The sequence below is a fragment of the Electrophorus electricus genome, chromosome 11, assembly GCF_013358815.1.
Source record: "Electrophorus electricus isolate fEleEle1 chromosome 11, fEleEle1.pri, whole genome shotgun sequence".
In the NCBI taxonomy this organism is placed as follows: Eukaryota; Metazoa; Chordata; class Actinopteri; order Gymnotiformes; family Gymnotidae; genus Electrophorus; species Electrophorus electricus.
Genome location: NC_049545.1, coordinates 15,813,944 through 15,827,950, shown reverse-complemented (window position 1 = coordinate 15,827,950; position 14,007 = coordinate 15,813,944). Strand labels below are relative to the sequence as shown.

The 14,007-nt window shown below is 38.7% G+C and overlaps 1 protein-coding gene across 1 annotated transcript in view; it reads left to right on the top strand.

The window, feature by feature from the left end:
- Positions 1-12,903, top strand: part of acoxl (acyl-CoA oxidase-like) — a 30,520-nt gene extending 17,617 nt beyond the window's left edge. Inside the window, exons 16-19 of the mRNA XM_027026424.2 lie at positions 130-217; positions 1,111-1,181; positions 7,315-7,416; positions 12,045-12,903. Of these exons, the coding sequence (XP_026882225.2) occupies positions 130-217; positions 1,111-1,181; positions 7,315-7,416; positions 12,045-12,230 (447 nt within the window). The 3' untranslated portion in view covers positions 12,231-12,903. The remainder of the gene's footprint in view (positions 1-129; positions 218-1,110; positions 1,182-7,314; positions 7,417-12,044) is intronic.
- The last annotated feature ends 1,104 nt before the right edge of the window (positions 12,904-14,007 follow it).

The window sequence follows — 14,007 nt, the reverse complement described above, 5'->3', positions numbered from 1 at the left end:
GGGGTCTGGGGGATGCTGAATAAGCCTCTACTGAAGCACTTTTAAAATACTTTAATGAAGCATATGGAAAAAATTACCAAAAAAAACCCCCCCAAAACTTTATAACACTGCTTCTGTCACCCTGAGCAGGTAGAGAAGAATAAAGAAGAGTTTTTTAATGCCTGGAACTCATGTTTGCATCATGTGACTTGCCTTGCCTTAGCACATATACACCGAGGTGAGCGATCCATCACACATCAGGCCGTTTTTACAGCACATTTTTACAGAGCACTGCACAAGAAATGGGCAGAGGATTGTTTGTTAAATGAATGGAGAAATGTGCATATTTGGAACTAAATAAAACAAAATAGCAAGTTAAATCAGTAATAAGTTTTTAAACTGAGAATATGAGCACATTAGAATATTATCTAGAATGTACACATTCGAAAATAGTTTGGTACACTACAGTGTCATCAGAAATTTCAGAATTTTTCATTTCAGATGGACAACCCTCTACAACTGCCAATATATAGCAGCAATTAGAAACTATGCAATGTATAATTAGAATTTGCCATTACTTGGTGAAGCCTTCTTAACCACATTTTTTTCATAGCTATACTATATAGGCTATAGATTATGCATTGCTGTGTGTGTACATTGCACTTGAACATGCTTCTTAGTATCTTGTTAACCATAGAGCTATACATGGCTGACCCCCCCAAGAAACAAACTAATTTTCCATTCTCTCAGCCTCCTCCCACACACAGACACAAATGCACACACAAAAACATGCACATGACACCACCATGATGCTCTTTATTAAAAGCATCAGCTGAGGCATGGTTTAAATACTGACCAGTGGGGTTTTTGTACTTGATGTTTAACTAAACTGCAAGTCAAAAAAACTGTGACCACAGTATCATTGCTCCAATTTATTAATAATAATGAATAGTTATTATTCTCCTGTCATTGACTTCACTTCCATTCATTTAATTATAGCAGAAAGTTATAGCATTAGAGGTAGCCCTATAGAAATGAACAGTAAGTGACATATAGAGGCAGTACAGTGACCCTGCACTGTGGTCAGCCAGGCATGCTTTGCCCACCTCTCTTTTGCTCATTCCCTCCCAGTGACCCTGGAACAGTTTGCACTAGCTGTCCGCGCATGCCAGGTGAAAGCAGACCACTCCCTGCTAACCAAGGTATGTGTGAAAACCAGATTTCCACTCAGCCATGCGCTGCGGCATTGCCTTTGTCTTCCTCTTTTGACTCATCGGTTGTAGCCCATGGAAAGTTCTCAGAAGCTTCGCGAACAGCTTTTCGTGCCCACAGCAGAGACGGCTGTTCAAGGCTTGAGATTCGAGGTTTGCTGTTGGGTCTTTTTAGCAGTGGAAAAAGGAAAAAAAAGAAAGATGAATTCAGAGAAGCAGTGATGGCGTTGACCAGTGAAGCTTAGGCTGTTTCTGTGGGGAGGGGCAGACTGTAGGTCCTGAATTGGTTCATTATGTGACTGACGAGTTCCTTCACACTTTGCCTGCATACGATGTATACAGTAACAGCACTGGGGCACGTGCAGTTTTCAGTTCTGTACATGCAATGCTGGTATTCCGAGTTGTGCTCTGCATGGCAGGTCTTTTGATGTTTGTTTTATCACGTGCCTCATTTATCTCAACATGGACTTTAAATTTAGGCTCAGGGATCTTGGAAATTGGGTCATGAGTTGTTGTTTTGATAAATCCCTAAACTTTCTGCGCCAGGAGTGAAGTACTTGGGCACCAGGAGTGAAGAGTACTGGGCTTCAATTCAGGTTCTTGGGTTCTTGGGGGGGGAGATATATGGAGTCAGCCCCCTGATTGGGTCAGCTGCCTGTGGCCAGCGCCTTGTGGCCAGCCCTGCCGGATCTCTTCTGCTTTGGCTCCCTCTGTAGTGGCTTTTGGAAAGCTAGAGAATGGCATTACATTAAACCCATTAAAGGATGTAGATCAGCTAATATTGACACCATAGTCTTCTTTACAACTAGAAAAGACATTTAGATTTTAGAGCTAGCCAGTCTAACTATTTACCAATACAAAACATTTAACATTTTTGCTTGAAATATCCCATTGGAGACTGAATGAAGATATAGATATCCAAAGCCACAAATTGGTTTGTCAGCTTTGCATTAGTTGCTTGGTTACATAAGCTAAAATGCATGACAGCCAATTATTTTAGGTGTCAGGCTTGAATACCCACATCCATACATGTATTTGTTAGGCAGGGAAGCACTTTAGAGATCGGTGTCACATTTTCACCTGGGTCCTGCATACCACTGACAGATCAGTGATGAAATAAGGAAATATATCCTATTACAGATCACTGTACAATAAAGAGGATACTGGGATAGTACTGATGCATATATTATTACATTAAATAAAATATATGTAATGTCCCCAAATAAAAATCCACTTAAAAAAGGAAAATCTCAAAAATGCAAAAAAGAACAATACTTTCAAATAAATCAGCCTTTGAAGTTTCACAGCATTCAGAATTTTAGTCCACCATTTGAAGAGAAAAATGGCAAAGTGAAATATATAAATATTCAAGGCCTGAATGGTTCTCCACATTTAAACAAGCACCGAATTATTTATTCCTTTAAGTGAGCAGGGAAGATGATTATGATTGCAATTTCCCCAGTACACAAAAATCGAGTAGTGCAACTGCTGAAAATTGGCTAGTAAAAGCCAACCCAACTTCCTATAAAGTGATGCATAGACATTCTGTGACTCGTAATAAAATGCAGAATACTGTATTATTCTATTGTAGAATTATAGGTATATAAATAGATATATTATAGAATACCATTTTAAAACAAAGGGTATTGTTTGTTTCAGGTTTCCACCCTACCAAAAGTTTTTTTTTTTGGTAGGTTTATGCTTCTGCTGATATTTTTTGTATAGCTGGACCAAAAGTTATTTTGTAGATGAACACTGACAGAGCACAAAAAGTTTGATTTGGAGCGTCATACCTATGAGGCTTTAAGTCCCAGTTTTTAATAATGCATAGTACAAAACATATCAGATTATTAAAAAAGTACAATTCATGGATTAATTAGTGGATAAATACAACACATAATGATAGTTTAGTTTTCTTGGATGCTGTATGTGCCTAAAGTTCTTGGGGGTGAAAGAAGCAGAAAGCCTAAAAAGCAGGGCTTCACAAGGGGAAGCTGCATTTCCACCTGCTTGCAGGTGGCTGGGTACCCAAGAGAACAGTTGCTGGCTTCACGTGTCTAGGTGGAAGTATGTGTTAACCCTCATCCTTCCAGGTCAGTAGCTGTTGTGTGATTGGAGGAAACCAATGACAGCTGGCAATGACCGAAGTGGAGGAGAAAGTGGATCCAACTCAGAGCATCACAGAAAAAAAAAATTATAGCATTTTCCAAATAAATTTTGTAATTTACAGTTTTGTAAATGTTCTGATTAAATTTAAACCTATAATATCAGCATGACTGCTGAAATTCTGTAAAAAAAAAAAATGTTTTAAACTGTTCAGACAGCTCAAAAAATATCAAAGAAGCATGATGCATTAAGATTTTAAAAACATTTTTAACAATTGATTTTATGATTACCTTTCATCCTATCTAATATTTGATTAACAGTTTGATTAGTATGAGTCAATGTAGTTTCAGAGATGAATGAGTTAGACATGCATAATTTAGAGAGTGTGAAATGTAGTTATGTTGGGTATGACCATTTATAAGTGGTTCACATAAAAGGGTATTTCTGTGGATATCTTGACCTGTGCAGTACATTTGATTAGTAATGTTGATTTATTTATTTATTTTTATTTTTTTATAAAGGTGTGCATTAACCTCAGTAATATAAAAATGACTTACTTGACCAGTGACAAACCTAGGCAGCATACAGATTGAAAATGTGAAAAAGAGAATGGCAAATGATATCGTCATGACTGTAGCTATCAGCCAAAGCTTTGCCTAATAAACAATGGCTGGTCAATTACTATATGGCCCCATTCATGACTCTCATTCCTACAGCTGAGATGTCTGACTTTTTCTATCAGAGATTAAATCTCAATCTTGTAGTCTTGGACGTGGGATAAATCATGGCCACAAAACGTATGTTTTGTCTGTGTTCAAGGGCAAGACTACAATTTCAGTGCATGTTTTTATGACATGTCTGGACAAGGGTGGAGTGTAACAGTATTGACTCTTCTGCTACAATTATCTGGCAATTAGTTACTTTTTAGTTCATATAATGTGTATTTATAAAGTTTGAGTAAACTGAGACAAACATCACAGGCAAAAGCCATGATTAAATTTGAATTTTGATTATTTAAATAAAATGACTTGTTTGGGCGGAAAAATATCTCATAAATTACAATGTCCTTCAGAAGCAAATTTACACATTTAAATAATCTTGCATACTTGAGTATGTTTTAGTGCACGTAGGTTAATACATTAAAGTTTTTTTTTGTTCATTTTCACATTTAACAGTAATATAACATTTTTAAGATCTTTCTAGTTTTTTCAAGTGAAGGCTTTTTGTATTCCTCTCAACCCTCAGTCTAGATATTAACAGTGTAAAACTATTGTTGTTCTGGGCTTTGGTCTCAAGGGACCTTGATTATTGTAATCTTCACTGCATCTGTTTTTGCTGTGAATTTTGCATGATGTAGTCCTTAAATCGGACATAAAGAGGGGTTGTCAATTGCTGGTGGTCAATAAGAATGTGCTAAAGGATACTCATCTGGCAAAATATATTTTGCTCCATCTGTCAAAGCACATTTTTTAAAGAAACTAATTTGGTGCTTGTCACTCTTTCATTCTTAGATGGCCAACATTAGATCTTTGGGCACTGTGTTTAATCGAATGTGGCAAAGGTAGAAGGCATACATCGGAGTTACTATTTCCAGTGGAGTTTAGCCAATTGTCAATCAAAATCCAAATTTATTTATATAGTGCTTTTTACAACAGATGATGTCACAGCAGCTATATAAATGTCCAAGTCCAAGCCCCCAGTGAGCAAGTCAAGGGCGACAGTGGCAAGTAAAAACTCCTTAGAGCATGAGGAAGAAACCTTGAGAGGAACCAAGACTCAAAGGGTACGTCCATCCTCCTCTGGGTGACAATGGTCACCACAATATTAACAATTTTAAGAGAAAATGAAATAGAAAATGAAAAAATTTAAGCAATTAATGTCTAATCCACCTTTCTAGAGGTCCTAGTCTTGTCCCGATGGTGTGCATGTGTCCGAGACCCATCCCCCAAGAGAACGCCCATTAAGGGCAATGGAGAAGTAGTGGGCTACTTGCGATTGTTACTGTAACTCCCTTTGTGTTTGCTAAATTAATTAGCTGTTTACTTTTCTTTCCTTGCTTCTCTTAAATTTTATATCTAAAACAGTTCAAAATGTTATTAACACCTGAACCAACTTTTGACTGCCACTGTAAAGCTGTTATATTGAATATCAGATTTCAGTCTGGAAAGCAAGAGCTATTCTTCCCTTTCATGCTGTCATGTTTTCCTATTTTTTGTTCTTGCTACTCCTTTCCAGTGGTTCATGCATAGTATTTTGTTGTGTCAAGCTTCTTGTTTGCATGTGACGACAATCTTGCTTTTATTTTGTGTGGCTGAGTCTCTCCTTTGGCTAGTGTTGTAGTGGGGCTCAGAAAGTGGCATGGTGATAAGGTCCAGGTCTGCTTCTTTTCCTCTCTCTGTCCAGTTTGCATATGAGGAAGTGGACAGTAGCATGCACAGTGTTTGGAAGCCAGAGGAACAAGAGACTGAGCACAAGAGGCAAAGAGAGAGAGACCAGGATAGACAGGATGACATGTTCACGGAGAGAAGATAAGAGAGAGGACAAGAGGGGGGAGGGTGAGAGGGTCTTTTACCACTTTAGGGACAGTCGTTTCATTTCCAAGCTAACATTAAATATAAGCAATACAAATGGCGAATGTTAAATAGTAAGTTTAATTACAGTATAAAAGTGAACAGGATCACACAGAACTGTGACTATGCAGTGTGTGTGGTGCAAGAAAGCTTTCCACTGCAATAGAACTGCCCCAATGTGCCATGTTGCATACCAAGACTGTGATGTCACCGATGTAAATTCTGCAGCATGTGTTTGTAGAAGCTGATACAAAGCTGGTTGATCTGAGTGCCTTTCCTTAGTCTCTTTGGGAAGTGCAGGCACTAAGCGTGAGGTGTCCCCGGTCGAGACTCTTTGCCCGTTTTGTGTGTGTGTGTACTCCTACTGTGCTTCCCCTACCTGTGTTGAGCAAGGCATTCCTGTTTTCTTGCCGTCATCAGAGATTTTGTTTTGAGGGAGGTCAACACATTGCTGTCCTTATTTCATGCTATAAAGAGGTTCACATCCTCACCTGTAGTTTTGTCATCGTCATTAATCATGCCTTATTACTTAAATGTTGCTACCATATGTGCTGATGGAACTTGAGCCTTGCTTGAACAAGTAATGCTACACTGCACACACAAAGGCCTTCAGTGTTTGGAAGTAGACTCACTTAGCCTGACTGTCCAAGGTCCCGTTAGTCCCTGGTCCAAATCTTCGCTAATTAACATACATTTGAGCACGCTGGCCCACACCAACCACTTTGGGCTGTAGCGTATTCCCAGCTGAATCAGATTAAAGACACTGAGAGAGGTCAAAGGTCATGAGAGATGACTTGCTGAATGTCATGTTGGCTGAGCTGTGGGGGGGATGGGATCACATTACTGGCCTCAGTCTGTCTAGCAGAGGAGAGCTCCAAATCCCCTCTTTCTTCTACTACTGTTTTTTTCTGCCCAGCTCTGTAATGCTTTGCAGTGGTTAGTTTTTAATCTCACCTCTGGTGAGGGGAGATATTAACTCAGCCACTCTCTTTTTTTTTTTTTTTTTTTTTTTTTTCCATTCCCTTCATCTTCTACCCAACATCCTGCTCTCATCAAGCTTAAAGCACTAGAAATATGTTCCATTCGATCAGGGGACTATATATGGACCCTTGTTTATAGAAAAAAAGATAAGGTATCCTGTTTGTTTCAGGTTTCTCTGAATGGTATAAGGGCTTATGTTGAACAGTGCTTTCCTTTTGTTTCACTTCCTGTTTTTTCTCTTTTTTTAAATATGAACTCCCCATCTGAAAATAATAACTTAAAAATAATAAAATAAAAGTTAAAATAGTACAATGGAAAAGCTTTTTTCACTTTTTTATACTTCTCAGAATTTTTTTTTCTTATATATGCGCCTATTGTTCAGCAGTAATGGTATTTAATATTTCAAACCCAACCTAATAATATTAATCTATTGTATTTTTTTTTCCTTTTCATCTCTTCACCTTCAGTTTTGCCTTCTTCATGGCACCAGTCTGGTGTATCAGGAACGAGCATGGTATCTGGAGCACAAGTACCTTAGCCCTGGGGCTAGCAGGCAGATCCGCAGCCAGGTATGTATTCAGTCTGACTACCATTCACCTTCTAAAAAAAAGGCATTATGTCTGACAATGAGACATTGTGAATGAAATCAGAATTCAAAGGATTTATTCAACCAAAAATTCTAAATAAAGCAAAATGGTGTTTTGTTGTTAGAGACCTTACCATTTTCTTTGAATATTTACTCCACTATGACTTATTTTAACCATTGTGAACCACATTTATTTAGTTTCCCCACTACTTCAGATTTAAAAAGAAAAGGGTTCTTTGACCCTCTGTGTCCAATAACCCTTTTCACTTATTATTTGAAGCTCAGGGACAGCGACAGATTGCGAATGTGAATAGAGTATTGATTATCCTTCTCTTCAGCCAACACCACATACACACACTCACACCACGTGTGGTTTGGCCAGTTGTTCACAATTAGCTGTTACTAAACAGAGCTGCTGCCTTATTGGTTCTCTCTCGTGTACAGAAGCATACTGGAGCTCAGAGAACAGTAGGGTTGACACCAGTCTGTCACTATGCAGTCAGCAGACGCCTGTCCAGGCTGTATGCAATTGTTCCAAAGCTAACAGAGCCAAACACCACACAAATATGCCTTATCACTTCTCAGCCTAGGAAACTGTATAGTTGCCTGTAGTTAGTATGACCACATGCTGATTACTTTTTGAATAGATATTGCTACCTTATTTCTTATTTCAGCTTTTTGATTAAGGCTTTTTGCTCTATGTTCTGAGGATTGGCTTAATAGCTCTTGTTACAGCATGAGGCCACAACTCATTTTAGGGGAATGAAAAATGGCCATTACCCACAACATTCACAGCATTGAACCTGTCAGTCATGGTAGGTGCCAGAAAATCTCAAATCTACTTGAGCTCATAGCTATAAATATACTTTAATGCTGAACTTTTTGATTAAGGCTTTTTGCTCTATGTTCTGAGGATTGGGTTAATAGCTCTTGTTACAGCATGAGGCCACAACTCATTTTAGGGAAATGGAAAAATGGCCATTACACACAACATCCACAGCATTCACAGCGTTGAACCTGTCAGTCATGGTTGGTGCCAGAAAATCTCAAATATACTTGAGCTCTATAGCTATAAATATACTTTAATGCTGAACTTTTATACTTGCATATGAATTAAGTTTACACTGTCTGTCCTCATGGTGTTTAGTTCTGCCTTTGCAGATAGCAAAATTTGTTCTGACCTAGTGCTGTATGTTGAACACTGCACGTTAAGTCAGTGCCACAGTGCAGTTCCTCAGAAGAATTTGTACCAAATTCAACTGTATTTGACACCGAATGTAACTTAAAGGGCTTCCTATGAAGAGGTTCTCTATTATAGGTGGATCAAAACATGTTAAAAAAGATAACCGGCTGGCCTTTTGCTTATCACACTGTTAACCACACTATGAACCAAGCCATGCAAATATGGAAAAGAGTCCCACCTGCCCCAGGAAGTGCTGATTGGTTTAAAGTGGTGTGCAGTAATGCAGGACCAGGTGACCTCCTTTCATGTTATTGGTGATTTAATTGGACATCTGAAGGTTCTTGTGGAAAGCCTCGCAGTTTTGCTTGGGAAAAACAGTTCTTGGTTATTTTGGTTAGAACAGCATTATAAGCATGTAATGCCCACTTTCACACAACCAACCAATCATTAACGTAGTGTTAACACCAGACCATCATTAACACAGCCAGCTATTAACACACTAGCTTCTCATGGTAGTAAAAGACACATCTAAAGGTTTAGTGACAGTTTTCAATTAGTCTGAGGTCAGAGTGGTATGCTGTTTAAGGTTAGACATATATTTTCACAGCTTTCTGTGTGGTTTGGCTCTTTTCACTCATGCTGTATATGTGTGTATGACATTTTTGGGTTGCGAGTCTGTACTCACAATCATAAATATGCACATACGAGTGTTGTGTGTGTGGGGGGGGGGGGGTTTAAGGCAGTATTTTTGACAACAGGGTGTGAATTTTCTCAGTAGCTCCTGGCCTCTGTTGTATACTGACCACTCTCATTAAACTTGTCAATATTAGCGCCACCTCCAGCTTCATTGTAAGGGAGTTGGAGCAAAACTTTTTTGCAAACTAACTAGAACCACTTTAACTGAAAGCCATTTCATAAACTATATGATAAACTATACAGATGACTGTGTTTGTTCTGTATCTTTTTATAGACAATTGGCACTCCTAAATATTTTTCATTACATGCAGAGGAGTGTCGTTGGGGCTCTTTTTGCCTCTCTCACATGACCACCATTAGTCTCTTTTTAAATCAGCTCAACCTCCACTACAGAGAACTCGTTTCCTTTCATCTTCAGAGAATTGCAGATAGTTCAAGGAAAAAAAACAGAGATAGTGGTCAAACGCACCTCTGGCGTTTAAGAATGATGGCTGATTCAGACGCGTCAAAGCACATTTCAGTCGCTAATACTCAGCAAATAAGAGGGGGTACTCCGATAGGAGACAATGAAACATTTTCACTCTGAGACCTTGTAAATGTCAGAAATATAAGCGTGAGCCTTGGTTTTGACTGATGAGCCCTGATTTATCAGAGAAACAAACAGAAGGATGTAAATGTGTGATATGAATAATGTGTAATATTATTAAGCCTTTCTTTTTTTAAACACTTGCTTTTTTTTTTTTCTTTTGTGTCCAGCTAACAAAATATTATTTTGGGTGCAAAATGAAAAAAATCTGTGCAGTTTGAATGTTTCCATTTCCACTAGTGAAGGTGATAGTATGATGGTGTTTAAAGCTAATGCAATGATTTGAATAATCACAGGCATGTGCTCCAAAATTCAGGTTAGTGCCCAGCATGACTGGTAAATGAGCAAGAGCATACTCTATATACTGCCATTCACTCGCATTACAGAGCCTCTAGTGAGCTTAAGTGTCTAAATGTTTGCAAGCACTCTCTTCGTAGTTCTAGAAACATTAATTTCTCACTTAATTTTTTTTCTTCCCAATTACATAACTTAACTACTAATGTTTTGACTGAGATTTATTAGAATGCAAATGTGTCCAATTTTTGATTGTGTGCTACAGTAAAATAATAAATTTTAATCCATAATTAGAATGGTAGTTGTGTGCATAACCTTTGCTGGAACCTTTGAGGTTGTTGGTGCCAACTACATATATGGAGAAAAGTATTGGAATACACCTCTTAATCATTGATTTAAGGTGTTGCATTCATTCATCCCATTGCCACAAGCACCTAGCAATGCAGTCAGCCTTTGCAAACATTTATGAGTCGTTCTAAAGAGCTCACTGTATTCGAGTGTGGTACTGTAATAGGGTGCCACCACTGCAACCAGTCAGTTTGTGAAATTCCAAGAATTTCAGCAACTCAGCCACGAAGTGGCGGACCACATAAAGTTACATAGAGGGTTCGCCAAGTGCTGAGGTGCATAGTGTTTAAAAGTTGCCAACTCTCTGCTAACTCAATAACTGAAGTTCCAAATCTTCTTTGGCATTAACATCAGCATAAAACTGTGTGCTGGGCACCTCATGTCATGGGTTTCCATGGCCAAGCAGCTGCATTCAAGCCTTACATCACCAAGAACACTGCCAAGTGTCAGATGGAGTGGTGTATAACATGCCACCACTGGACTCTGGAGCAGTGGAAACATGTCCAGTGAAGTGACAAATCATGTTCCTCTATCTGGCAGTCTGATAGACAAGTCTGGGTTTGGCAAATGCCAGGGCTTTCCTGACTGCATTGTGTCAACTGTAAAGTTTAGTGGAGGAGGGATCATGATATGGGATTGTCTTTCGGGGTTTGGCCTGGGCTCCTTAATTCCAGTGAAGGGAAACCTAACTTAAGCATATCAAGACATTTTGGACAATTGCATGCTTTCAACTTTGTGAGAATAGTCTGGAGAAGGCCCTTTACTGTTCCAGCATGACTGCCCCATGCAGAAACCAAGTTCCGTAAAGGCATGGTTGGGTGAGTTTGGTGTGGAAGAACATAACTGGCCCACACAGAGCCCTGACCTTGACCTCATCCAACACCTTTGAGAAAAACTATGGAGATTGCATAGCCTGGCCCTCTGGTCCAACAACAATGTCTGTCCTCACAAATACTCTTCTGGATGAATAGGAAAAAATTCCTACAGATGCACTCAAATCTTATAGAAGAGTGTAAGCTATTATAGCTGCAAAGGGCAACCAACTCCATATTAATGTTTATGGATTAGGATGAGGTGTCATAAAAGCTCCAGTGGGTGTAATGTGTGGGTTTCCCAGTACTTATAGTTTATCTCTGAATATAGCTATCCAGATATTATCATAAGAAATATGTTCTCTTATACTAAAAATATTTTTTTCCTACAATTCTTTAATAAAAGATGTTATTCTTCTGAGACATCCCTTGTAGTTTATTTAGCAGCAGGCAAAAATTACGTTCTACAATTCCTAAATATTGTTTTACTGATGTAGCCACCAGAGGGCAATGTAGTCAGGTCACTGCCTTTACGTTTGGTCATCCAATGCTGTGCTTAGGACGAATCTGTGATTTTCCACAGATGGAATAGTGGACTGCTAGTTTTACTTTACCTATTAAGTAAATGCATATGTGTTGCTTGATGACACTGACCATATTAGAATGTTTGTTCTCTTCTTTTTTCCATGCAGTTGTTGGAGCTGTGTAGAGCAGTGAAAGATGATGCATTGAAGGTGGTTGCAGACTTCAATGTGCCTACATGCTGTATCCAGGCACCCATAGCTGGAGTGGCCAACCCTAGGGCAGAGTGGGGATTTTACCCAAAGCCAGAGATGCCCCCTGTCCAGACCAAGCAGAGGGCCATGTCCAAGCTCTGAGGCAGAGGACAGCCAGCACTGGGACTCAGCTCAGAATTGAGGCAGTTACACTATTTACACCAGCTAGCAATTTCAGGCATGTCTAAGCTCTGCTGAGCTTATTGCAGTTTTGTATTTCCTATTATAATGTCTAATGTTAGGATTTATTTAATGTAAACAGCACCTTATCAGAGGTTTTACAGATTAAACATCATGATTTGTCAGACTTTTTGTCAAGAAAAGGAATCCGTGTCTAATATTCTACCAATTGTAATGTTGTTAATAAGAATATCATTCTTATTTGTTTATATATTAAATCTATGTCTGTGTTTGCATAAAAATAGGTCATAAATTTATTTATGCTAAATTCTCAGAAGATGGTGCGTGTGCATATATCTTAATGCTGTGTGCGAAACAACACCAGTATTTGATTGATTGATTGTTGTTAATGAAACAGACCTAAAATGGAATGGAAAAAAATTCATCAAACTAGTATAAGTGCTAGACACTAACAATACACTTTATGTAGAATGGATAATTTTATTTACGTGGAATGGATAATTGAGGTTGAGTAGCTTTTGTGGTTGTAAATTATCTGCTCCATCTTGCAGAATTATTTTCATTCATCGCAACCTCATTTGTCCTCAGAAACCTTGAAACATGAATAAACTGTAATGTGCTTTCTTGGAAGCTACATGTACATTTGCTTCTGTGATCATTTCTCAGAAAAGGGAAGTTTTAAATACTTTGTGTTTTCAAATTAGTATTTTAATTTTACACATATAAACAGATTGATAACTTTTCCATTGCTTTATAAGAACCTTTGGATGTTAACGGGGCTTTCAGTATCACAAATGCTTATTTAGGTGACCGATTCCCTAAATAAAAGATGCTGCTTAATCCATGTTTTAATCTTGTTCCATAGCTATCTTCTATCCTTTTCAGATCTCTGGGTGTTATTGCTGAAGACACTTGCTCATTACCCCTTGACGATGTTCACTGTGTTAGCAGCTCAGGGAGAAAGATTACCCCTGCAGCCAAACACCTGGCCCTCCCACCTTCTCTGCCGAATTTGATGATATGCTTCTTGTGTTTGGACGTGTTCCCAGGAAATTCTGTGCTGACTCATAGGTTCTGAGAGAATACTTGGCCTCGCCATTTGGCTTCTGCTGTACGATCTAAGAACTTAAGTGAGCAAGTCTGTCAGCACTGTATGGTGATAGCAAGCAGAACTGCAAAGGTTCTTCCAGTTGTTCCTCCACTGAAGAATCTAGCGAGTTTGTTTAAAGCTACATGCATACCTACAGTCTTTCTTACAGATTTTAATGCAGATGTCACCTGTCTTGAAAATCAGTGGTACCTGATGAACTGCACCAGGCCAATCATGGATGCGCTCCACCATAACAGTATCCATGCAACTGCTATCTGAGCCGCTGTCCCTGTTTTGACACTTTTGGTTCATCATTTGGTCTGAGCTAGCGGAGATAGGTTCGCAGATGTGTTGGAGGTACTAGGATACTTTATGGAGTATTTTGTGCTACTTCTCCACCTCTGGGTTCAGTTACATTCCATGGATTGTTGGTACTAATGGCAGCCAAGTGGAATGCAGAGGACTATGACCTCACAGATAAGTCCTGTGATTTCAGATGTAAATTAGAATTTCAGGAAACCTGTTTTCAAAAATTTAACAACCTTTTTCTAAACAATTCCAGGGATATTGCTCTTAAGAGCCACCAATAAGGTAGTAAGAGTTCAATAACATTATTGCTTGTATTCTTGTACAAACGTCTTGTATTCT